General features: G+C 42.0%; 1 protein-coding gene across 1 annotated transcript; it reads left to right on the forward strand.

Annotated features, from left to right (window-relative positions):
• The first annotated feature begins 1,518 nt into the window (after window positions 1-1,518).
• Window positions 1,519-19,627, forward strand: cpne1 (copine I). The gene is given in 11 exon segments (XM_082967796.1): window positions 1,519-1,526; window positions 8,893-9,022; window positions 9,128-9,304; window positions 9,637-9,682; window positions 9,853-9,924; window positions 10,033-10,116; window positions 13,328-13,420; window positions 14,805-14,882; window positions 14,980-15,039; window positions 15,115-16,211; window positions 16,595-19,627. Coding segments are annotated over 5 exon segments (372 nt in total). The 3' UTR covers window positions 9,864-9,924; window positions 10,033-10,116; window positions 13,328-13,420; window positions 14,805-14,882; window positions 14,980-15,039; window positions 15,115-16,211; window positions 16,595-19,627.
• The last annotated feature ends 7,262 nt before the right edge of the window (window positions 19,628-26,889 follow it).

Here is a 26,889-nt window from a genome sequence, read left to right on the forward strand (position 1 = left end):
TCTCATTTTCACAGTATTATTCCAACCTCGTAGTGTGGAAATGTATAACACAGGAAAATCTACATTTTGACTGCACTGGGCCTACAAGTACTTTTTATTGGACAGAACGATTTGGCTCATATTGTAATTTAATTATAGGTCAAATTTCATAGAAATCTGGAAACACTGGACAGTTACTTTAAAACACGTGTCAAACTCCAGTCCTTGAGTGCCAAGTTCAGCTTGTCTTCACTCCTCCCTTGTACTTGATTGATCAATTAAGGTCATTGATTAGTTAAGAACTCCCCTCACCTGGTTGTGTAGGTCTTAATTGTACAAAAAAAAAAATACATCAGACACATGGCTCTCCAGGAATTTAGTTTGACACCCTTGCCTTTACAGGGATACTTCAGGATCTTGGCCGCTAAGCCCTGTCTAGTTCCACAGAGTCAGATGAAGCCGTGGATACAATTTTTGTCTCAGCGTGCAGTTAAGTTAGTTGCTAACTAGCGTTAGCACAATTGCTAACTAATGTTACCGCAATGACGAAGTCTATGGTAAATGCTAGCATGCCAGTAGATACCATAGACTTCCAGTTATTGTGCTAATGCTAGTTAGCATTTGCTCCCCAAACTACCTTTAACTGCATTCATACTGGATGTAGAGACACACACAAATGATAACCTCACTCAAGTGTTTTTTATTTTAAAGTATTTTGTTCAGTAGGCCACTGTTGAAATGGTCCCAGACATGTTACAATACAGCAGTAAAATTGTCAAGATGGAGCACTGTATATAATTCTGTTCATAAATTGTCTCTGTTTGTGTTGAGAGTGGAATAAATTGTGTACTGTCACAAGGCTCACTTTCAATTCCACTATAGATGCTAGTGGCAAACATGCCTACTGTAAGGCTAAGAGAGTCTTTGTTTCTTGTGTGTTACAAGCTAGCCTACCGCTAAACCTACATTTGTCTTGTTTTCATAATGCGGTTTAATGGAAAGTTATTGACTGAGGTCATATAAGTTCTCTGAACATGAATTATATATGTTTAAATGTCATATGTATACAGCCTTGTTTTATTTTCGGTCTCTATAAATCAGGCAGAGTAATCATATAGGGTGCTCATCAAATAAGTTGTTTACTTCGTCATGTTTGAAAGAAGAGTGAAATGCTGGGGGTTCTAACGAGTCCACGGATTGAGAAGGGCCTAGTATACAGCACTGGGGTGAAGTGGTGGGTTGTTGGGGACAGACATGACAACCTAGGGCATGGTGTGAACTAAATTGGCCTGAAAAATGCCTTTGTGTCTGTTAGAGAGAGCCGATGGGGAAAAAGCTGATGAATTGCGATGCAAAGCAAGTTGGGACTTACCTGTCATTCAGTATTCATACATGCCTATTTTGGTTTGCTTCCTTTCAAAGTCACTGAGTGTGCTTCTGGAAAAAACTTTTTGAATATTATGCATTACACCTACTTTCTGGGTACCAAGCTGTTGGGTATAAGGCAATGAGAGCCACTTGGTTCACTATTGGATTTACATGCAGAGGTAAGTACTAGTTATTTTAATGAATTGTGCGAGGTGACACATGGTGTGGAATAAATTAAGTATTTGAGCCATTATGCCTATATCTAGGTTTGCTGGACTTGCTTTATTGTGGTTCGACTTAAGACGGGAAAAGCAGGAATATAGTTCTCACACTCTTGAAATTAAGCAGTCAACCGGATTGTTACCTAAAGCAGTAAGCTACACTATATATACAAAAATATGTGCACACTCCTTCAAATTAGTGGCTTCAGCTATTTCAGCCACACCCATTGCTGACAGGTGTATAAAATCGAGCACACAGCCATGCAATCTCCATAGACAATTATTGGCTGTAGAATGGCCTTAGTGAAGAGCTTAATGAATTTCAACTTGGCACCGGCATAGGATTCCACCTTTCCAACAAGTCAGTTTGTCAAATTTCTTCCCTGCTAGAGCTTCACCGGTCAACTGTAAGAGCTGTTATTGTTAAGTGGAAACGTCTAGGAGCAACAACGGCTCAGCCGCAAAGTGGTAGGCCACACAAGCTCACAGAACGGGACCACCGAGTGCTGAGGCGCGTAGTGCGTAAATATTCTCAGCTGCAACACTCACTACCGAGTTCCAAACTGCCTCAGGAAGCAACATTAGGACAAAAGATTATCATGTGCAATGCTAAGTGTTGGCTGGAGATTCTGTGCTTCCAACTTTGTGGCAACAGTTTGGGGAAGGCCCTTTGCTGTTTCAGCATGACAATTCCCCCATGCACAAAGCGAGGTCCACACAGAAATGGTTTGTCGAGATTGGTGTCAAAGAACTTGACTCACCTGCACATACATATCCCTGACCTCAACCCCATTTAACACTTTTGGGAGGAATTGGAACACTGACTGCGAGCCAGGCCTAATCGCCCAACATCAGTGCCTGACCTCAGTAATGCGCTTGTGGATGGATGGATGAATGGAAGCAAGTCCCCGCAGCAATGTTTTAACATCAATCAATCGAATGTATTTATAAAGCCCATCTTACAATAGCTGATGTCACACAGTGCTGTACAGAAAACCAGCCTAAAACCCCAAACAGCAAGCAATGTGGGTGTAGAAGCACGGTGGCTAGGAAAAACTCCCTAGAAAGGCCGGAACTGAGGAAGAAACCTAGAGAGGAACCAGGCTATGAGGGGTGGCCAGTCCTCTTCTGGCTGTGCCGGGTGGAGATTATAACAGAAAAACAAATGTTCATAGATGACCAGCATGGTCAAATAATAATAATAATCACAGTGGTTGTAGAGGCTGCAACAGGTCAGCTGGCTGTTCATAGCCGATCATTCAGAGTACCTCTACCGGTCCTGCTGTCTCTAGAGAGTTGAAAACAGCAGGTCTGGGACAAGGTAGCACGTCCGGTGAACAGGTCAGGGTTCCATAGCCGCAGGCAGAACAGTTGAAACTGGAGCAGCAGCACGACCAGGTGGACTGGGGACAGCAAGGAGTCATCAGGCCAGGTAGTCCTGAGGCATGGTCTTAGGCCTCAGGTCCTCTCAGAGAGAGAGTGAGAGAATACTTTAAATTCACACAGGACACCGGATAAGACAGAAATACTCCAGATATAACAGACTGACCCTAGCCCCCCGACACAAACTATTGCAGCATAAATACTGGAGGCTGAGACAGGAGGGGTCGGGAGACACTGTGGCCCCGTCCGTCGGATACCCCCGGACAGGGCCCAACAGGCAGGATATAACCCCACCCACTTTGCCCAAGCACAGCCCCCACACCACTAGAGGGATAACTTCAACCACCAACTTACTATCCTGAGACAAGGCCGAGTATGGAAAGTATGGACACGAAGAGTGGAAAGCCTTCTCAGAACAGTGTAGGCTGATATACACCAACCTGTATGCCAGCAGCATACCACCCTGCATCCCACTGCTGGCTTGCTTCTGAAGCTGAGCAGGGTTGGTCCTGGTCAGTCCCTGGATGGGAGGCCAGATGCTGCTGGAAGTGGTGTTGGAGGGCCAGTAGGAGGCACTCTTTCCTCTGGTCTAAAAAATATCCCAATGCCCCAGGACACTGCCCTGTGTAGGGTGCCGTCTTTCGGATGGGATGTTAAACGGGTGTCCTGACTCTCTGAGGTCATTAAAGATCCCATTGCACTTATCGTAAGAGTAGGGGTGTTAACCCCGGTGTCCTGGCTAAATTCCCAATCTGGCCCTCATACCATCATGGCCACCTAATCATCCCCAGTTTACAATTGGCTCATTCATCCCCCTCCTCTCCCCTGTAACTATTCCCCAGGTCATTGCTGTAAATGAGAATGTGGTCTCAGTCAACTTACCTGGTAAAATTAAAAAATAAATAAATATAGCAACAAAGGGGGGACCAACTCCATGTTAGAATTTCACATTTACATTTTAGTCATTTAGAAGACACTCTTATCCAGAGCGACTTATAGTAGTGAGTGCATACATTTTTGTTAAAGCCAATGATTTTGGAGTTCGGTGAGCAGGTGTCCACATACTTTTGGTCATGAAGTGTATATCAAATATTGCCATATAGCTGGTCTTTGTTGATATAACAGAGGGCCACACAATCCTAAATCCTGATTGAGTCTGACATGGGACCCTAGGACAGCCTTCTGCAGAATAAGCCACGGTTCCATCACTTCCAACTGGCACTGGATTTCAAATGGGGATTGTTTTTTACAAATATTTTTGTTCAGTAAATTATTTTCCTAATTTGTGTCATTCCCTATTAGAAGTCTCAATCAAATCTACTATGAAATAAATGTAACAAAGTTTTGGTCCCATGTTTCATGAACTGAAATAAAAAATCCCAGCATGATCATTACAGAGGTGCACCTTGTGCTGGGGACAAGAAAAGGCCACTTTATAGTGTGCAGTTTTGACACACAACACAATGCCACAGATGTCTCAAGTTTTGAGGGAGTGTGCAATTGGCATGCTGACTGCAGGAATGTCCACCAGAGCTGTTGCCAGAGAATTGAACGTCATTTTTGAGAATTTGGCTGTATGTCCAACCGGCCTCACAACCGTAGACCACATTCATGGCGTCATGTGGGGGAGCGGTTTTCCGATGTCAACGTTGTGAACAGAGTGCACCATGGTGGCGGTGGGGTTATGGTATTGGCAGGCATACGCTCCGGACAACAAACTCAATTAGCATTTTATCTAAGACAATTTTAATGCACAAAAATATTGTGATGAGATCCTGAGGCCCGTTGTGAAGCCCATTTTTAAAGGTATCTGTGACCAACGGATGCATATCTGTATTCCCAGTCATGTGAAATCCAAAAATTAGTGCCTTGTGAATTTATTTCAATTGATATATAGAGTTGAAGTTGGAAGTTTACATACACTTATGTTGGAGTCATTTAAAACTCATTTTTTAAACCACTCCACAAATTTCTTGTAAACAAACTATAGTTTTGGCAAGTCGGTTAGGACATCTACTTTGCATGACAAGTCATTTTTCCAACAATTGTTTACAGACAGATTATTTCACTTATCATTCACTGTATCGCAATTCCATTGGGTCAGAAGTTTACATACTTTAAGTTGACTGTACCTTTAAACAGCTTGGAAAATTCCAGAAAAGGATGTCATGGCTTTAGAAGCTTCTGATAGGCTAATTGACATCATTTGAGTCAATTGGAAGTGGATGTATTTCAAGGCCTACCTTCAAACTCAGTGCCTCTTTGCTTGACGTCATGGGAAAATCCAAAGAAATCAGCCAAGACGTCAGAAATAAATTGTAGACCTCCACATGTCTGGTTCATCCTTGGGAGCAATTTCCAAACGCCTGAAGGTACCACGTTCACCTGTACATACAATAGTACGCAAGTATAAACACCATGGGACCACGCAGCTGTCATACCGCTCAGAAAGGAGACACGTTCTGTCTCTTAGAGATGAACATGCTTTGGTGCGAAAAGTGCAAATCAATCCCAGAACAACAGCAAAGGATCTTGTGAAGATGATGATGTAAACAGGTACAAAAGTATCTATATCAACAGTAAAACGAGTCCTATATCGACATAACCTGAAAGGCCGCTCAGCAAAGAAGAAGCCACTGCTCCAAAACCGCTTTAAAAAGCCAGACTACGGTTTGCAACTGCACATGTGGAGGAAGATCGTACTTTTTGGAAAAATGTCCTCTGGTCTGATGAAACAAAAATAGAACTGTTTGGACTTAATTACCATCTTTATGTTTGGAGGAAAAAGAGGGACGCTTGCAAGCTGAAGAACACCATCCCAACTGTGAAGCACGGGGGTGGCAGCATCATGTTGTGGGGGTGCTTTGCTGTAGGAGTGACTGGAGCACTTCACAAAATAGATGGCATCCTGAGGGAGGAAAATTATGTGGATATATTGAAGCAACATCTCAAGACATCAGTCAGGAAGTTAAAGCTTGGTCGCAAATGGGTCTTCCAAATGGACAATGACCCCAAGCATACTTCCAAAGTTGTGGCAAAATGGCCTAAGGACAACAAAGTCAAGGTATTGGAGTGGCCATCATAAAGCCTTGACCTCAATCCTATAGAACATTTGTGGGCAGGACTGAAAAAGTGTGTGCGAGCAAGGAGGCCTACAAACCTGACTCAGTTACACCAGCTCTGTCAGGAGGAATGGGCCAAAATTCACCCAACTTATTGTGGGACGCTTGTGGAAGGCTACCCAACACGTTTGACCCAAGTTAAACAATTTAAAAGCAAAGCTACCAAATACTAATTGAGTGTATGTAAACTTCTGACCCACTGGGAATGTGATGAAAGAAATAAAAGCTGGAATAAATCACTCTCTACTATTATTCTGACATTTCACGTTCTTACAATAAAGTGGTGATCCCATCTGACCTAAGACATGGAATGTTTACTAGGATTAAATGTCAGGAATTGTGAACAACTGAGTTTACATACACCTTAGCCAAATACATTTAATCTTCTGACTTCAACTGTAAACTGTAACTTTGGAATTGTTGCGTTTTATATTTTTGGTCAGTATAGGTTGTGCAATGTTTCCAAAAATGTTTCATGTCTGTTTATTGAGCGAAGTTGAGGCCTACAACACTAGAAGGTTTGATCTATTGGGTTGTAAATGGAGACAATTATTATTGAGAGAAATCATTCACCACCTCAGTAATGCAGTGAAAGGTTAACACTACAGTATTGCTTGTATTTCATTAACTTAATTCCTATACTTATTTGTAAAGTAATTGATGTGCTAAACTTGCAGCACTGTCTGTTGCCCTGTATCATTAGAGCTGAATAGACCAACTGTCCAAGGATATGTGCAGAAATGTATGTATAACTATCAAATGTATACTGTAGGTGTGGAGAAATGGATCGGCAGAATTTGAGAGAAAAACGTGTGGGAATGTTAGTAGCCCTACATAGCAAATGCAGCCTTGCTATATACAGAAAGTGAATTGTTTGCCCATTGTGTGTGGTATAACATACAAATAACAGTTATTGTTAAGTATGAATAGTTTCCTTTATTGAAATGTGATAAGATTGTTAACATTTAGACGAGTAGTAGTGCAGAAATGTGTAGTTTCTGTTATTTGTGTTAATGATTTTGATAAGGACCGAATTCATTTGCAAATTCGCAAAGCATGAGTGATCTAACACTAAAATAAATATTGTGCAGTTACGCATACATTTGTATCTGGTTTAGTTAGCTTCGTTTCCAACGGTGGTTATGTCAGTTTATTGAGCGGAGTTTATACGTTAACATTGTATTCCAGAACATCGGCTGTATCGGCTAATTGTAAAAGGCTACATTTGTATTATCTCTAGGGGTGGAAAAAAAATATTTGAGTGCAGCCTGAACAAGGGTGTGTGTGTGTGTGTGTAGTCACTTCCTGCACTGGGGGCACAGCGTGAGTGACGTTGCCTCTTGTCCAATAGGAACGTTTTTATGCTGGCTGCTTATCCAATTGTTTAGCTATCATGCTCACTTGACATCTGCCACACCTTTTTTTGTCAGATAGCAAATTTAGTAAATCTTAGCTCGACTCGACATTTATATCGCGTTACGGCAGAGTGCAGTTTAGAGTTGCATGACAAGTACAACTGTTTCATAGGACACCCGATATATTGCCGTTTCGTGCGACAAGGTAATATTTGTAACATTTGCCTACTTATTTTTCTAAAGTACACCAATGCTTGATTTGAGTTTGATGAGGCAAATCCGTTGATTGTTCTTTTATGGGCGTTCATGTGCCCATGGAATTCTTGTCACTCTCTTCAAAATGGGTTTTTGATGAAAAATGGTTGTTGCCTTCATAGAAAGCTCTCTCTCCTCCAAGTCGAGTCTTTACTGTAAAATACGCACTTGGTTGGTTGCATGCAAGGTGCCTAGTTCAATGACAAGTTGACAGATGTCAACTAGTAGGAAGTAGGCTACCTGTCCCTGTGCTTATCAGGGTGAGTAGCGTTTAATCGCAAAATTGCGATTTTACTGAGTTGTGTACGTTAAAGCTTAGCCTGGGATATGGGATGAATTGAAATGACCATTAAAACACCATCATTTATGTTTTGTATTTAACCTTTATTTAACTAGGCAAGTCAGTTAAGAACAAATTCTTATTTACAATGACGGCCCACACCGGCCAAACCCAGATGGCGTTCGGCCAACTTCACCATCTGGCAGTCAGACGGGTCAATCTGGGTTTGGCGGATGCCAGGAGAACGATACCTGCCCGACTGCATAGTGCCAACTGTAAAGTTTGGTGGAGGAGGAATAATCGTCTGGGGCTATTTTTCATGGTTCGGGCTAGGCCCCTTATTTCCAGTGAAGATAAATCTTAATGCTACAGCATACAATGACATTCTAGACGATTCTGTGCTTCCAACTTTGTGGCAACAGTTAGGGGAAGGCCCTTTCCTGTTTCAGCATGACAATGCATCTGTGCACATTGGGAGGTCCATACAGAAATGTCTGCATAGAGCCCTGACCTCAACCTCATCGAAACCTTTGGGGTGAATTGGAATGCCGACTGCGAGCCAGGCCTAATCGCTCAACATCAGTGCCCTACCTCACTAACGTTCTTGTGGCTGAATGGAAGCAAGTCCCTGCAGCAGTGTTCCCACCTAGTGGAAAGCCTTCCCAGAAGAATGGAGGCTGTTATAGCAGCAAAGGGGGGACCAACTCCATATTAATGCCCATGATTTTGGAATGAGATCTTACGACGAGCAGGTGTCCACATACTATCTATGAATTTGAGAGTATTTTCCTTTCCCTGGCCCTATCCCTCAGCTTTATACCAAAACAAGTGGCAGGGGCCCCATTGTTATTGTTTTTAATTGCAGAGCAGACTGTGGCTTTAATATACAGTCATAATTGATCCATTCTTTTTCTTCCTGTGTTTTTCAGATGGATACTCAATGTGTGTCAAGTAGAGCTTTCCATCTCATGCAACAATCTCCTCAACAAAGACGTTGGATCCAAGTCCGACCCCCTCAGCGTGATGCTGCAGAGCATCGGGAATGACAAGTGGACCGAGGTAGGGAGAAAGCGCTAACTAATTGAAACATCTAATCATTGTTAATGTATATAATGAAATGGCCTATGGTTTGTTCATGAAGATGCTTTCTGGCTCACTATACAGTTGGACCGCACAGAGAGGGTGAAGAACTGCCGGGACCCGGAGTTCTTCAAGAAGCTGCTCCTGGACTACCGCTTTGAGAAAGTGCAGTAATTGAAGCTGGGTGTCTATGACATAGACAACAAGTCTGTTGATCTGAATGATGACTTCCTGGGGGGGTTTGAGTGCACACTGGGACAGGTTAGGATATAAGAAAGTGTGGACCAATTATTCTCACATCTTTGTGTCCTTGTGTTGATACTTTTATTTTCGCAGGTATTAACTTAACCAGTAGATGCTGCTGAGAGGAGGACAGCTCATAATAATGTCTGGAACGGAGCAAATGGAATGGCATCAAACACATGGAAACCATGTTTTTGATGTATTTCATACCATTCCGCTCCAGCCAATACCACGAGCCCGTCCTCCCACATTAAGGTGCCACCAACCTCCTGTGAACTTAACCCAATGGCGTTTTGGAATTTCTCTAGGAATGGTGGTGTGCCTCCACCAAACAACCATTTGCCTTTCAGATTGTGTCCCGCAAGATGCTTACCAGACCTCTACAAATGAAGAAGGGTAAGCCTGCAGGAAAAGGCACCATTACTCTAAGTATTTAAGTGGCTGTGTAAATGTATAATGGTCCCATTTATGTAAATGTTGTGATAACAACCATAAGGCTAATGCAAACAGTGTCTTGAGATGATCATATGAATTCCCCAATTTGTGCTTTATTGTGTATGTTAAAGATTACTGCTGAGGAGATAAAGGATAACAGGGCCATAGTGCTGGAGTTGGAGGCTAAAGGCCTGGATAAGATGGTACAATAAATGTTCTACATTATTAAGGAGTAATAAACAGTTTTCTAAATTCTCTCCCTTCCATTATTCATTTGCCAGTGCTCCTATTTGTCTCTCTCTCTCTTGCAGGACTTATTTGGGAAATCTGATCCATTCCTAGAGTTCTTTAAGCAAGAAGATGATGGCAAGTGGCAGCTGGTTCACAGAACAGAGGTACTTATCACAATATTTGTTTGTCTTAAGAACCCAATGGCTACCGTTGACTGCGTGTGTCGAAAGAAATGGGGGTGTAGAATACAGGTGTATCGTATGCGCAAATGTAATTGGTCTGACTTTGTCAGTTCTTGCCAGCGAGTGCAGAGATTTGTGGAGACCAGGCTTGTAGAGAGAAAGGTGCATCAAAATAACGTTGGGGAAACTCAATGAACTTGTCATAAAATCACTCATACTGTGGAAAAACAAGCATGTAAATTAGCACTGACCCCAATTAGTTGACTGGTTGATATACAGTACCAGTCAAAAGTTTGGACACAGCTAGGGTTTTCTTCAAGGGTTTTTCTTTATTTTGTGCAATTTTCTACATTGTAGGATAATAGTGAAGACATCAGAACTATGAAATAACACACAGAATCATGTAGTAACCAAAAAAGTGTTAAACAAATCCAAAAATATTTTATATTTGAGATTCTTCAAAGTAGCAACCATTTGCATACTCTTGTCATTCTCTCAACCAAATTCATGGGGTAGTCACCTGGAATGCATTTAAATTCATGGGTGTGCCTTGTTGATTTGTGGAATTTCTTAATGCGTTTGAGCCAATCGTTGTGTTGTAACAAGGTTGGGGTGGTATACAGAAGATTGCCCTGTTTTGTAAAAGACCAAGTCCATATTATGGCAAGAACAGCTCAAATAAGTAAAGAGAAATGACAGTCCATCATTACTTTAAGACATGAAGGTCAGTCAATCAGAAAATGTCAAGAACTTTGAAAGTTTATTCAAGTGCAGTCGCAAAAACCATCAAGCGCTATGATGAAACTGGCTGTCATGAGGACCCCCACTGGAAAGGAAGACCCAGAGTTACCTCTGCTGCAGAGGATAACTTCATTAATGTTATCAGCCTCAGAAATTGCAGCCCAAATAAATGCTTCAGAGTTCAAGTAACAGACATCTCAACATCAACTGCTCAGAGGTGATGTGCGTGATTCAGGCCTTCATGGTTGAATTGCTGCAAAGAAACCACAACTAAAGTACACCAATCAGAAGAAAGGGCTTGCGAGAGCCAAGAAACACGAGCAATGGACATTAGACCCCAGGAAATCTGTCCTGGTTTTTGGTTCCAACCGCGGTGTCTTTGTAAGACGCATAGTACGTGAACGGATGATCTCCGCATGTGTGGTTACCACCGTGAAGCATGGAGGAGGAGGTGTGATTGTGTGGGGGTGCTTTTCTGGTGACACTGTCTGTGATGTATTTAGAATTCAAGGCATACCTAACCAGCATGACTACCACAGCATTCTGCAGCGATACGCCATCCAATCTGGTTTGTGCTTAGTGGGGCTATCATTTTTTTTTTTTTAACATGACAATGACCCAACACACCTCCACGCTGTGTAAGGGCTATTTGACCAAGAAGGAGCTTAATGGAAATGCTGCATCAGATGACGTGGCCTCCACAATCACCCGACCTCAACCCAGTTGAGATGATTTTGGATGAGTAGGACCGCAGTGTGAAGGAAAAGCAGCCAACAAGTGCTCAGTGTGTGTGGGAACTCCTTCGAGACTGAAAAGCATTCCAGGTGAAGCTGGTTGAGAGAATGCAAAGAGTGTGCAAAGGGTGGCTACTTTGAAGAATCTCAAATAGGAAATATGTTTTGATTTGTTTAACACTTGTGTGATTCCATATGTGTGTTATTTCAGTTTTGATGTCTTCACTAAAAAGCCAATTTATGTTCGGTTCGAAAATGTGGACGGAGGCTCCATATGGAGGGTGTGACGCAATTGTGGAGGCCAAATCGAGCTCTTCACCGCATTGCCATGCGCCTCCTAAATTTTGTAACAATGCGGAGGGCTCTGTATAGCTCCGCATTGACATGATTGGTTGACGGTAGTTGGGGGCGGTACATCCTGTACAAACACAAACTCACTTCCTTGACAACAGCTCTGCACTGCTCCGCGAAGCACAAGAAGTATGAATGCCCTGACTTCTGCTTAGGCCATATTACTGTAAATGCTACATGGCCAATGCAGACGTCAGATTGACCATGCGCCCAGAATGCACTTCTCTCTCCAGAATGCACTCTCTCCCGCCAATTTGTGCACATTCATTGTTTAATAACTTCGTAGTGTGAATTGTTTGCATTTCATTGTTAGTGTATATCAATTCCCCATTACATATATCACCAGTCGTACATTTACCGTTTAATTCCTGTAATTTGTAATCTACAATGTTTGCTACTTTGTTTATTGTCATTTATTTTAATGCATTCATTATTATTATTATTATTATTATTATTATTACATTCTTCCTGTTCTCATTGTCTGAGTGGACACATTGTTTGCAGAGTGCAAAACATATGCTACACTTGTGTGAAACAAGTTTTTTGTTTAATTTCATTTACAAGTTCTGTCAATTTATTCATTGTCTTTTGTTTGGAGCGCTGCTGTCAATGTTGATGCATAGAAGTAGGCCTATAGGCTACCTGGCCTGCACGCAAATGTCGGCATATAAATGTGCCCATTTGAGGATCTGATAGTGTTTCTGATTGACTTACCTGTGGAGCTTCTCAAGGTAATGTTTTCTTCACCTCAAACAGCAAACAAATGAAGTCTGTTTTTACATCCATTGAGAATTACAATAGTTCCTCAATGTATTTGAAAACTCTCTCTCTTCGATAACCATAGCGAGAAAGTGAAACATGTCATGCCCTGATCCAGTGGAAATGTCATAAAATAGGTGTCTTATCAGTGCATGATTTGGACTGAAATAGGTTCCGGTACTCATTTTGGGTGCTGGTACTGTTTTTCTATTTAGGTGCAGGAGCTCCACAATACTTTTTAGCTAATATTCTATAAGAGGCTCCGATGAGCTCCTGCCAAATTCAAGCATTGATTCTTATCCCTTGAGCAAACTCTTATGGGGGAAAATGAGAGTTCCTCAAAGTTGTGTGTGCCTTTTTGATTTGACATAACCTACAGCCCTATTGTTATGGGATCTCTGTAGCCCCAGGGCTTACCTACGTGTCTGTTACTGGCAGGTCACGTGTTACGATAAGGACAAAGACACAAGTTCAGATATTATAGGCGAGTTTACTTGCACAACCGCCCAGCTTTCGCATGCTAAAGACCGTCCGGTGAGCCTAAGGGAACCCCTCTCCGTCCTTTTTTCTCTCTTAAACTCCCTTTCCTGTCCCTCTTTCTTCGCCAGGTCCACTGCTCTGATTATGATAGTGATGGCTCGCATGAACTTATCGGTGTTTTCCAAACGAATGTGTCGGAGCTACAGGAAGCTGGTTTGCCGGTGAGACCATATCTTCCTTTTTCTTCTAGCAATCTTAAACTTTTTGGTTACCTTACTGTTAAGCTTCTGTCTCTTTATGACACCCACTTGACATTAAGTTGTAAAGATACCATGTTACGTGCATTTTAAAGTTGTCTGTGTAATTATATTTACATCTAATTACACAAACTTCACTATTTACAAATTGGGCCAGTTTCTGTTTACAATTGAATTATTGTTCTATGTGCTTTTTACAGTATAAATATCATATGCTTTACATCGCGTTTGGAAAGTATTCAGACCCCTTGTCTTTTTCCACATTTTGTTACATTACAGCCTTATTCTGAAATGGATGAAATAGTTTTTAATGACAAAGGGAAAAAATTGTTTTTAGATTTATTAAAAATATAACTGAAATATCACATTTGCATAAGTATTCAGACCCTTTACTCAGTATCTTGTTGAAGCACCTTTGGCATCGATTACAGCCTCGAGTCTTCGGTATGACGTTACAAGCTTGGCACACCTGTATTTGGGGAGTTTATACCATTCTTTTCTAGAGGTCGACCGACTATGATTTTTCAACGCCGATACCGATTATTGGAGGACCAAAAAAAGCCGATACCGATTAAATCGTCCGAGATATATATTTGTAATAATGACAATTACAACAATACTGAATGAACACTTTTAGTTTAACTTAATATAATACATCAATAAAATCAATTTAGTCTCAAATAAATAATGAAACATGTTCAATTTGGTTTAAATAATGCAAAAACAAAGTGTTGGAGAAGAAAGTAAAAGTGCAATGTGTGCCATGTAAAAAAGCTAACGTTTAAGTTCCTTGCTCAGAACATATGAAAGCTGGTGGTTCCTTTTTAACATGAGTCTTCAATATTCCCAGGTAAGAAGTTTTAGGTTGTAGTTATTATAGAAATTATAGGACTATTTCTCTCTATACCATTTGTATTTCATATACCTTTGACTATTGGATGTTCTTATAGGCACTTTAGTATTGCCAGTGTAACAGTATAGCTTCCGTCCCTCTCCTCGCCCCTACCTAAGCTCGAACCAGGAACACATTGACAACAGCCACACTCGGCATCGGCTTTTTTTGGTCCTCCAATAATCGGTATCGGTGTTGAAAAATCATAATCGGTCGACCTCTAGTGTGTAGATTGAGGAACATATTTAAGAATAACGCTGTAATGTAACAAAATGTTAGAAAAAGGGAAGGGGTCTGAATACTTTCCGAATGCACTGTATTAACTACATGTATAAAATCTGAGCATCTCAATGTAAAGGGTTTCCACCTCATTTATCTAATCATGGTGAAGGTAGTTTATTATTTGAGTTAGTTTTATATTGCCCATTGTGAACCTTTTTATTGATGTTTAATCAGGTGGAGTTTGACTGTGTCCATCCAGAGAAGCAGAAGAAGAGTTAAAACTCTGGTGTAATCAGTGTCAAGGGCTGCCAGGTAGGTTATAATTAATTGCACAGTAGCTTATCATTAGCCCTTAGATTTTACCCTCTAAATTTTGTTACTTCTAAAGCTAATAGTAATTTCCCCCTAGATACAGGCACGGTACACATTCCTGGACTATGTCATGGGAGGTTGCCAAATAAATTTTACGGTAACGCTTCGAAAACACTGCTACATAACATTTTGCGCAGCTATGCAACTATTCTGATGCAGGTACCTTTTGCAGATGGTCGCATGCGGTTGGACACATGGAGGAGAGAATAGTTTTCACAGTATCCTCAAAACGGTGTATTTTTGACACAACTGCGGACAGCTACAGGGACATAAACACGAAAAAATGCTGCTTGGAGACAAGTGTCCACGATAGTAGGATTGCCAGGTCAGTTTAGTAGTGAGCATGTGCTAGATGTGGCTAGCTAGCTAACCTAGCTTGCTAACCTAGCCAATGAGGTGTGTGTGTGTGTGTGTGTGTGTGTGTGTGTGTGTAAGAAATAGTCAAATAAATTATGCTAGTTACTACCCCTGATAACTTTACCAAATAATCATGTTTGAAAGAGTGTGAGTGTGTATGTCATAAATAGTAATAAATGGTAGATACTACTGTACCCCTGATCATTTGGTCAGATAACCAACCGTGTGTATGTCTGTGTACAGTAGGTGACAGCTATCTAATAACTATAGGTATGCTAGGTAATGGTTTGGCTTATCATGTCTATGTAGAAGAAGACTGTAGGCGGAAGTGGAGAGGACTCAGGGACAGGTATCAGAGAGAGAGAAGGGCAGAGAAAGAGAAAAAGAGGTCTGGGTCAGCAGCTTCAGGCCAGCAGCCTTGGCGCTTCTGCCACATTCTTTTCTAGATATATTTATTGTGCCTAGTGCAACGAGTGGCAATTTTGCAGCCAGACCCTCTACTACGTCATCCACGAGTATGACCACCACCGGTGCAGCCAGGAAGACAATGAAATGGAGGAAGCACCGCTGGATCTAGGACCACCGGAGATTATTATGAACCTCACAGAAGTGACCACTGAGGACCTCGTTGAACAGGATGTGGCCGTGGAGACAGAGAGAGAAACGAAGAGGAACAATGTCACACCAGGCGTCATCGGAGGTACCAGCCCCCAGATCCACTCAACTCATTTCAGCAAAGGCTCCTCCAAGCCATCGAGAGGGATGCAGCCCAACCTGATGCTCACAGGAAGGAGGATGAAGAGACCCTCTTTGCCATGAGCCTGGTGCCAACACTGAAGAGGCTGCTTCAGCAAAGAAAAGCAGCAGTCAAGGTTAAAATGTATCAGCTGCTTTTCGAAGCCGAGTTCAATGGTACGTTTTTTCTTCTCCACTTCACAGGTAGTGTCATAAGTGTTGCAACAGTGACGTAAAGTAGGTCATTTTTACAGTATAGTCATGTAGGCTAATTGGTATTTCAGATCAAAGTATTAATGAGGCAAATGTATAGCTGTTGTTTCTGGGTTAGAAAATATCCTAAAACAACAGTTTGCTGTCTAAATATTTGCCTGTCACATTCATCTTTTGATCTGAAATACAAATTCCATGAGTAAACAGCAAGTATTACCAACTTTACCACACTGTTCCTATATTTATGCCTCTAACTACACAAGCAGTATTTAGTTAACATAAATCTCACCTTTTATGGTGTCATATCATTTTAAGCTTGTATATGTTGTTTTTCTCTTCCCTTTCAGAAATGGAGTCAATTTAGCCGATCAGCTCACAGGAAGAGGAGAGGAGTTGTCTGGTTGTTGTTTTGACCTCCCTCATTGTACCTTTCTTTTCACACACGTCAGTTCCATTTAAATTCAGTCAATTCATAAAGTCATTTGTTTATAAAGTCCTAGGATAGCATTCATTATTAGGGTTACATAGATTTCTGAATTGACGGAATTGAAACCCATACACCGGAGAATTCAGAAGCTCTTGTTGGTCTCTTACAAGACTAAAGGTCAATGTATTTCTTTCATTTAAAACCACTTGAAAATCCGGGTGTTGAAACTGTTTGTGAAGTTATGTTCCATCGACTGGTCCATGACATCCAGGGACCATTTGTTTGTTTAGCTGTGTTATGGCTACACATTATTTTATTTTTTTCAGAGACAGACACACACCTCTTCTCCACTCCTCTCTGTCCCTCAGATCTCCAGTGCCCTGCCCTCTCTCTCTTTATGGCCATGTCTGAAGTTCCCCTACTACGTCTAGGCTTTATGAGTAGTCCCTGTATCAGTCTGCAGTTGTACCAAAATAACATGCTCTTGTTGTTCTCTTACAGATTACAGGCTACACATTCATTTTTTATTTTATTTACACGCACACACACCGCTTTCAATAGTTTTATTTTTTTAAACATTCTTTCCTGTACTTGAATACTTAGTAAATTATGTTTTCATAGTCAGTTGTTTATTAATATCTCATTTAGACTTAATCTGCTTATTTCTTCCCTACACCTTTGCAGATCTAAGACAAGATGAAAGTAAAAACACATTATTTTCCGAATTCGTTTTTTTTCCCACCTGTATTTTGTCAGGCCAGTGAACATGGTGGTAAACTGTACTATTTGTATGGACCCTAGGTTACCCTTTCCCTTAGTTATCATACTAACTGTATGTCGTATAACCTTTAATTAGTGCTCCTGCTCACCTGATGTACCATGCCAGGTGTGTATAATACTGACGTTAAGGAGAGGGAAGGGGTTAAGGTGTGGTCTTTACTCCCAAATTTCACTTAAATATAGCTTCCAAATGAAGAGAGACAATGATACATAAAGTAATCTGGGGGAAAAATGCAACTTTATGGACAACGGTGGATGGTTCTTAAAGTAACCTTTGTGTTAGGGGGCTCTTAAAAGAGCAGTTTCACTCCACGGCATACTGCCATGGAACTTCACCTGCTGGCGATGAGAAGTAGGTGGTCAACTTCTCTCTCACCTGGAGTGCCTGTCTGGGGGCGTTGTTGGCACCTGCCCTGGTGACATCAGGTAGGTGACCATTTGGCGTGCCCATCTCCATCCAGAGCGGCTCCTGGAATGACCGCCGCAGGTAGTTATAGAGAACACGTGGCCTTTACGCAGGCATCGACATTTGAGGGGCTGAGACCAAGCGCTCTTCAACACCCTGTCGTTCTCCACTAACATCAAGGCGGTGACACAATCCTGTAGGTTCATGCTCTACAACATTCGCAGAGTACGACCCTGCCTCACACAGGAAGCGGCGCAGGTCCTAATCCAGGCACTTGTCATCTCCCGTCTGGATTACTGCAACTCGCTGTTGGCTGGGCTCCCTGCCTGTGCCATTAAACCCCTACAACTCATCCAGAACGCCGCAGCCCGTCTGGTGTTCAACCTTCCCAAGTTCTCTCACGTCACCCCGCTCCTCCGCTCTCTCCACTGGCTTCCAGTTGTAGCTCGCATCCGCTACAAGACCATGGTGCTTGCCTACGGAGCTGTGAGGGGAACGGCACCTCCGTACCTTCAGGCTCTGATCAGGCCCTACACCCAAACAAGGGCACTGCGTTCATCCACCTCTGGCCTGCTCGCCTCCCTACCTCTGAGGAAGCACAGTTCCCGCTCAGCCCAGTCAAAACTGTTCGCTGCTCTGGCACCCCTATGGTGGAACAAGCTCCCTCACGACGCCAGGACAGCGGAGTCAATCACCACCTTCCGGAGACACCTGAAACCCCACCTCTTTAAGGAATACCTAGGATAGGATATAGTAATCCTTCTAACCCCCCCCCCCCCCCCCCCAAAAAAAAAAATGATATAGATGTACTATTGTAAAGTGGTTGTTCCACTGGATATCATAAGGTGAATGCACCAATTTGTAAGTCGCTCTGGATAAGAGCGTCTGCTAAATGACTTAAATGTAATGTTAAATGTACATTCTCCACCGGGCTGCCAGAATCCCAAAGGCGCATTCAACAACTAACCTTGCCCTGGACAATCGTTTGTTAAAGATCGTTACAGGCTTTGGCAACGGCAGCTGGCCTCCAGCGTAGGGCCTCATGAGGTTGGGTCTTAAAGGGAAGGCCTTGTCGCCGACGAAGACGTGGGGAACAGGTCCCAGGTCTTCAGCTCCAGGGAGTGATGCAGGTGGTGGAATCTCCAGGGTGCCATCCTGAAGTGCCTGGCAGACGGCAGAGTCCCGGAGGGTCCCGCCATCACTTCCCTTGCCATAAGCACCAACATCGACAACACAGAAATAGTAGATGGCATCTACAACCGCCAAGAGTACAACTTAATATGTAAACTAAATGTAGAATTGCGAACCTGAGCACGGTGGAGCCTGGATTACTACATGTTTCCCATCAATGGAGCCAAGACAGTTGTGGAAATTCCACCTCTCCAGCAACTCAGCAGCGATGGCCCTCCAGTCTTCCTCTGTGGGGACAGGCATGTATTCACCAACCAGACAGTCCCAAATGGCTTGTGCCACAGAGGGGACAATGCCTGCACCGTGGACCGTCCAACTCGGAAGCTGAATCCTATGGTCCTGTAGGAGTCCCCTGTCACCAAGAATCTAGAATATAATTCCAAATAATGATCAATATTGTGTGTAACTTGAATTCCACCCACATATTCTATCTACTCCTATAGCTACCTCATTACTGTTTTTTTTAATGATCTACTAATTATATTGTAATATTCATCAACCATCATTAACAAAGACTGAATTGTACTGTTTCAAGGCAATGACTATATCATTAAACTGTAGCCCAGGCCAACTCTACTCTTAGTACCATTCTTTCTATCTACTTAAAAGGGTTCTCTGGCTGTCCCCATAGGAGATCCCTTTTTGGTTCCAGGTAGTACCTCTTTTGGGTCCAAGTAGAACCCTATTGGCTTCCATGTATAACATTTTCCCCAAAGGGTTATACCTGGAACCAAAAATGGTTATCCTATGGGGAAAGCAGGAGGACACTTTTGGAACCTTTTTCTCTAAGAGTGTACCTGAGTCCAATAAGAATGTAATGAATGACTGTAACTATCTTGAACAACAATGGATCCTGGAGAAGACTAGCCTACCTTCATCAGAGCAGAAGGCACCCCAATTTTCTTTTCATTTGGTAACATTGCATAATTAAATTATTATTAACCAACTTTGGGAAAAGTTATAGTCCTAATGAACATTCTGTAAAAGCACATCTGATGTCAAATAGGGAATATTAACTACAGCGCCCTTTAGCTAGCTAGGTTGCACATAAAAACAATGAATCAATCAAAAGCTTACCGGAGACTAATCGCCAGGCGTTCAACTGTGCTGATGGACTCCCGGTAGTTGGTATCCATCCGGGCGATCCTGGCTCCAACCATCTGGAGCAGGTGATCGAACTGGCTTCGGTCCAGACGAAAGTAACTTCGGGAATTCCTCTCCAAACATTCGAAGCTCTTGAATGAGACGGTGGAACCCTCCTGCCTGCTTTCGGGACTTTAACCATCTCTGGAACCACACAGACCTGCGCTTTCAGCGGGGCTGGTCCCGGCCCAACAGTGCGATCAAGACCACCTTCCTCAATGTTGGTCTCATTGTTGAAAGAACCTACGCTGCTATCTTGACTATTTATTATTGCATTTCGCTCCAAAACTGCAGTTGAGGGAAATTATATTATAGGCTCTCACAATTAATTTGTGGATGTCATCGAATAAATAATATTCTTGACAATTAAATGAATAAAAAATCTAAACAAATTCTCCAGTCAAACTGTTTTTATTATGTAATCCCACATTTTTTTACTGGATATGTGTGCAACAAAAATTCAACATTCACATTTTGCTACTTTCTGTCAAGTCTACGCATACAATCGAACGTATGCACCACACAGAACGCACTGCAACTGCCTCTGCAACGCAATGCTGCAAGGCAAACGCAGCGTTCCATTGGAAATGAATGTACTTCTGGTGTATCGAAACGCAACACACAGTCGGTGTGTTCAAAGCGTAAGTAAGCTCTTCGGACACAATCAGAAATAAAAGGTTGAAGTTGTGCTTATTAGTTAATGTCCAAAACTCAAGCATTATCTTTGATGGATTGGAAATGCACTAATGAAGATAAGTTAAAGGGGAATTCCGGGATACAAAAAAACACCCCATCATTTGTCTTTGTAAACAGCTGAGGGGGGCTGTAGAAATGTAACCACTCTCAAATACATAGACTGAGTACAGTTTTTGTTTACAATTACATTGATTATAAACAATGGAGTAAAATAAGATTATATTTTGGGTTCTGATGGGGTATGACAAATGGACTAAGATCGTAAGGTATTTACACGTTATATTCTTTAAAGAGCAATTTCATAATTTTTCAACCTCCTTTTAAGTATCTCCAGCACAATACCAGTGTTTACATATGTGAAAACGGTGCATTTCTACCTTGTGCCGAAAAAATATGAAGTTCTACCCGACGACACCATCAAAAGTTAAAACATTTTAGAAGCACTGTGACATGGGGAGCAAGAAAATACCCTCGCTGTGGCTAGAAACTCGTTGCAGGTTTTGAAAGTCACTGTGTAAGTGGGACCACTGTCTTACTTTTAATCCTACCCTGTGAGCTGGTCAGAGGAAGGAAGGAAGGAAGTGAAAGGGGGATACCTAGCCAGTTGTACAACTGAATGCATTCAACTGAAATGTGTCTTCCGCATTAACCCAGTGAGGAAGTCTGCTGATTTTCTTGTGGAGGGCAGCCACTTGACTTCTAACCACAATGCATAGAACCGTGTTGTTTTCACGTATGTAGACACTGGTTTGGTGCTGGAGATAAATAATGAGTATGAAATGTGGTGGAATTGCCCTTTAAGAATCAATGGCTACATCTTTTAAACATTGCTTATTTTAAATTAGTCTTTATTTGAGCTTTTTTGTGCCAATTGGACTTCATCACTCAGGGTTCCTATATTTCTCTAAGGTGGGCATTGACTTCACTGGGTTGAATGGCGACCCTCGATCCCCACAGTCCCTGCATTACCTGAGTCCTGACGGTCTGATCCAGTACCTGGCGGCCACCTGGTCAGTGGGCCTGGTGGTCCAAGACTATGACACGTAAGAAGAACACTCTTTCTGCTCTGTAGAACGCCCAAGAGGGAAGAGGCCATGAGTAAATGAATAGATGGCTTCCACCCGCCACCTAATTCATTTTAAATGCGTTATCTTGTTTAAGAAATCTGGTGGATACACTCTCGAGCCAATGCTAACACCAGTCAAATGCTGTTAAATTTATGAGAGGAAGAGGAAATGCACACTTTGGGGGGATGCGATGAGAATCATAATACAGCAACGGAGCTCTTGGCTTGCCTTCCTGGTTGGGTAGATATAGGTCATGGAAATGTTTAGCCGTAAGGATCATTACCAAATTATTTGTATAGAGGCATGGACCTACAGTGCCTTCAGAAAGTATTCATACCCCTGACTTATACAACATTTTCTTGTTAAAGCCTGAATTCAAAATTAATTACATTTTTTTTCTCACCCAGCTACACGCAATACCCCAAAATGAAAAAGTGAAAACATGTTTTAGATATCACAAATTTATTGAAAATGAAATACAGACAAATATTTACATAAGTATTAACACCCCTGAGACAATAAATGTTAGAATTACCTTTGACAGGGATTACAGCTGTGAGTCTTTCTGGGTAAGTCTCTAAAAGCTTTGCACTACCTGGATTATACACTATTTGCACATTATTCTTCAAACTCTGTCAAGTTGGTTGTTGATCTTTACTAGATAGCCATTTTCATGCTTGTTCAATGAACCATAAACAATTAATGAACATGTGGAGTTGTCGTTAAAACACTAACAGCTTACAGACGATAGGCAATTAAGGTCACAGTTATGAAAACTTAGGACACAAAAGAGGTATTTTTACTGACTCTGAAAAACACCAAAAGAAAATGCCCAGGGTCCCTGCTCATCTGCGTGAACGTTACTTAGGCATGCTGCAAGGCGGCATGAGGACTGCAGATGTGACCACGGCAATAAATTGCAATGTCCGTACTGTGAGATGCCTAAGACAGCGCTACAGGATGGACAGCTGATTGTCCTCGCAGTGGCAGACCACATGTAACAACACCTGCACAGGATCGGTACATCCGAACATCACACCTGCGGGACAGGTAAAGGATGGCAACAACAACTGCCCGAGTTACACCAGGAACGCACAATCCCTCCATCAGTGCTCAGACTGTCCGCAATACACTGAGAGACGCTGGACTGAGGGCTTGTAGGCCTGTTGTAAGGCAGGTCCTCACCAGACATCACCGGCAACAACGTAGCCTATGGGCACAAACCCACCGTCGCTGGACCAGACAGGACTGGCAAAAAGTGCTCTTCACTGACGAGTCGCGGTTTTGTCTCACCAGGGGTGATGGTCGGATTCGCGTTTATCGTCGAAGGAAATGAGCGTTACACCGACGCCTGTACTCTGGAGCGGGATTGATTTGGAGGTGGAGGTTCTGTCATGGTCTGGGGCGGTGTGTCACAGCATCATCGAACTGAGCTTGTTGTCATTGCAAGCAATCTCAACGCTTTTCGTTACAGGGAAGACATCCTCCTCCCTCATGTGGTACCCTTTCTGCAGGCTCATCCTGACAAATACAAATATTTACACATGTTAAGTTTGCTGAAAATAAATGCAGTTGACAGTGAGATGATTTATTTATATATTTTTTTGCTGAGGTTTGTACTCCCATAGTAGCCTCCCATAGTCTGTTCTGAGCTTTGGGATTGTGAAGAGACCTCTGGTGGCATGTCTTGTAGTTAAACAGAGAGCGCGGTGCATTCAACATGTCATAACACTGCATAGAGAGAAATCTAAGACAACATAGCATGGCAGCAACACATGAAAACACATGACAACAGCATGGCAGCAGCACAGCATGGTAGTAGCACAAAACATGGTACAAACATGATTGGGCACATACAACAGCACAAAGGGAAAGAAGGTAGAAACAACAATAAGTCAGAGACAACAAACCATCTTGGCTACGGTTGCATCAACATGTTTTGACCATGTAACACTGCATATCTAACTCTACATGAAGAGAGACCTAAGACCACAAACACAGCATGGCAGCAACACATGGCAGCAGCACAAAACATGGTACAAGCATTATTTGGCACAAACAACTGCACAAAGGGAAAGAAGGTAGAGACAACAATACGTCAGAGACAACAAACCATTTTGGCTACGATTGCATTAACATGTTTTGACCATGAAAGTTTACAGTCCAGGGTTACTCCAAGCAGTTTAGACACCTCAATTTCCACATTATTTATTTCAAGGTTTAGTTGAGGTTTAGGGTTTAGCGAATTATTTGTCCCATATACAATGCTTTTAGATTTAGCACTAACTGTTTTTTTGCCACCCATTCTGAAACTGACTGCAGCTCTTTAAGTGTTGACTGTTGAGTACTCTGGACATACACAGGCACGCTGGATTTACTGAAAGTTCCATTATAGAACACCCTTTGTTCTGTTAGACAGGTAGTTCTTTATCAACAATATAGCAGGGGGAGTAAAGCCATAACACACATGTTTTTCCCAGCAGCAGACTATGATCAATAATGTCAAAAACTCCCACAATATTTTTAATACATTTCTCTCAGCCAATCATCAGTCATTTGTGTAAGTGCTGTGCTTGTTGAGTGTACTTCCCTATAAGCATGCTGAAATTATGTCGTCAATTTGTTTACTGTAAAATAGCATTGTATCAGGTCAAACACAATTTTTCCATAGGTTTTCAGAGGGTTGGTAACAGGCTGATTGGTTGGCTATTTGAGCCAGTAAAGGGGGCTTTACTATTCATGGGTAGGGGAATGACTTTTGCTTCCCTCCAGGCCTGGGGGCACACACTTTCTTGTAGGCTTAGATTGAAGAGATGGCAAATAGGAGTGGCAATATCGTCCGCTATTATTTTCAGTCATTTTCTATGCAAGTTGTCAGACCCAGGTGGCTTGTTATTGTTGATAGACCAAAAAATGATCCTCTTCCACACTCACTTTACGGAATTCAAAATTTCAACGCTTGTCTTTGATAATTTTGTCAATTATACTTGGATGTGTAGTGTCGGTGTTTGTAGCTGGCATGTCATGCCTAAGCTTGCTAATGTTGCCAAAGAAAAAATCATTAAAGTAGTTGGTAATATCCAGTAGGTTTTGTGATGAATGAATCTTATTCAATGAATGATGGTGTTGAGTTTGCCTTTTTGCCCAAAATGTAATTTAAGGTGCTCCAAAGCTTTTGACAATTTTTATGTCATTTATCTTTGTTTTCGTGGTATAGTTGATTATTTTTATTCAGTTTATTTGCATGATTTCTGAATTTGCAGTACGTTTGCCAATCGGTTGTGCAGCCAGACTTATTTGCCATTCCTTTTGCCTCATCCATCTCAACCATACAATTTTTCAATTCCTCATCAATCCACAGGGATTTCAGTTTTTACTCATTTTCTTAATGGCTGCATGCTTATTAGTAACTGGAATAAACCATTTCATGTGTCAAGTGCTGTGTCTGGTTGCCCCTCATTATACACCACAGACCAGAAAATATTATTTACATCATCAACATAGAAATCATTACAAAACGTATTGTGTGATCTCTTTATATTAGGCCCTCTACCATTGATGGATTTGGATACTGCTTTAAAAAAAAATTTCTGCAGCATTAGTAAAGATGTGATCAGTACCTGATGATTTCATAAATACCCTGGTAGCAGGCAACCAGGTTGCAGGCACTTGTTACAGTTTGAAGCTTTTTCTTGAGTGGGCAGCTTGATAAAAGCCAGTTAATATTTAGTTCACCCAGAACATATACCTCTCTGTTGATATCACATACATTATCAAGCATTTCACACACATTATCCAGATACTGACTGTTAGCACTTGGTGGTGTATAGCAACAATGGACTGTAGGTGAGGCAGGTGAACCTGTAACCATATTACTTCAACGGTATTTAATGAGATCCTCTAAGTTGAACAGTAATGTGGCTCTGAATATGGACTGCAAAGCATTGGCTTTTCTGTAGCTGTTATAACCATGTATTGCTATCACTGTATCTATAGTATGTGACTTTCAGATATAGTCAGAATATGAATGTCATCTGATACTAGCAAGTTATCGATTTCATTTACCTTGTTTCTTAGGATACATACAGGTGAAGTCAGAAGTTTACATACACTTAGGTTGGAGTCATTAAAACTAATTTTTCAACCACTCCACAAATTTCTTGTTAACAAACTATAGTTTTGGCAAGTCGGTTAGGACATCTACTTTGTGCATGACTGTAACGCCCTGGCCATAGAGAGGGGTTTTTTGTTCTTTATTTTGGTTAGGCCAGGGTGTTACGTTGGGTGGGTGTTCTATGTTCTGTTTCTATGTGTTTGTATTTCTTTGTTTTGGGCCGTGTGTGGCTCCCAAATCAGGCACAGCTGAAGTTCGTTGCTGTTGATTGGGAGTCACACATAAGTGCATGTTTTTCCGTTGGGGTTTTGTGGGTAATTGTTTCTGTTTAGTGTGTTTCACCTGACAGGACTGTGTTGGCTGTCAGTTCCTTGTTTTGTTTGAATAGTGTTACGGCAATAATTAAATATGTTGAACACTAACTCTGCTGCATTTTGGTCTTCTTCCGACGACAGCCCTTACAGAATTACTCACCAAACCAGGACCAAGCAGCGGAGGAGGAAGGAGCAACAGGAGAACAGCTTGATGGACTCGTGGACATGGGAACAGATACTGGACGGAGAGGGACCATGGACTCAGGCTGGGGAGTATCGCCTCCCGCAGTGGGAGATTGAAGCGGAGAGGCGATATTATGAGGAGAGAGAGCACAACGAGCACGAGAGGCAGCCCCAATAATTTTTTTGGGGGGGGCACACGGGACAGTCGGCGGAGCCGAGGTCGGAACCAGAGCCAGTCGGGTTGACTTTGGAGGTGAGCGAGGGGTACGAGGCAGAGACTGTGAAGGAGTTAATGGGGAAATTAAAGGGGAGAGAGATGAG

Source organism: Salmo salar, chromosome 22 (genome assembly GCF_965601325.2).
Source record: "Salmo salar chromosome 22, fSalSal1, whole genome shotgun sequence".
NCBI lineage: Eukaryota > Metazoa > Chordata > Actinopteri > Salmoniformes > Salmonidae > Salmo > Salmo salar.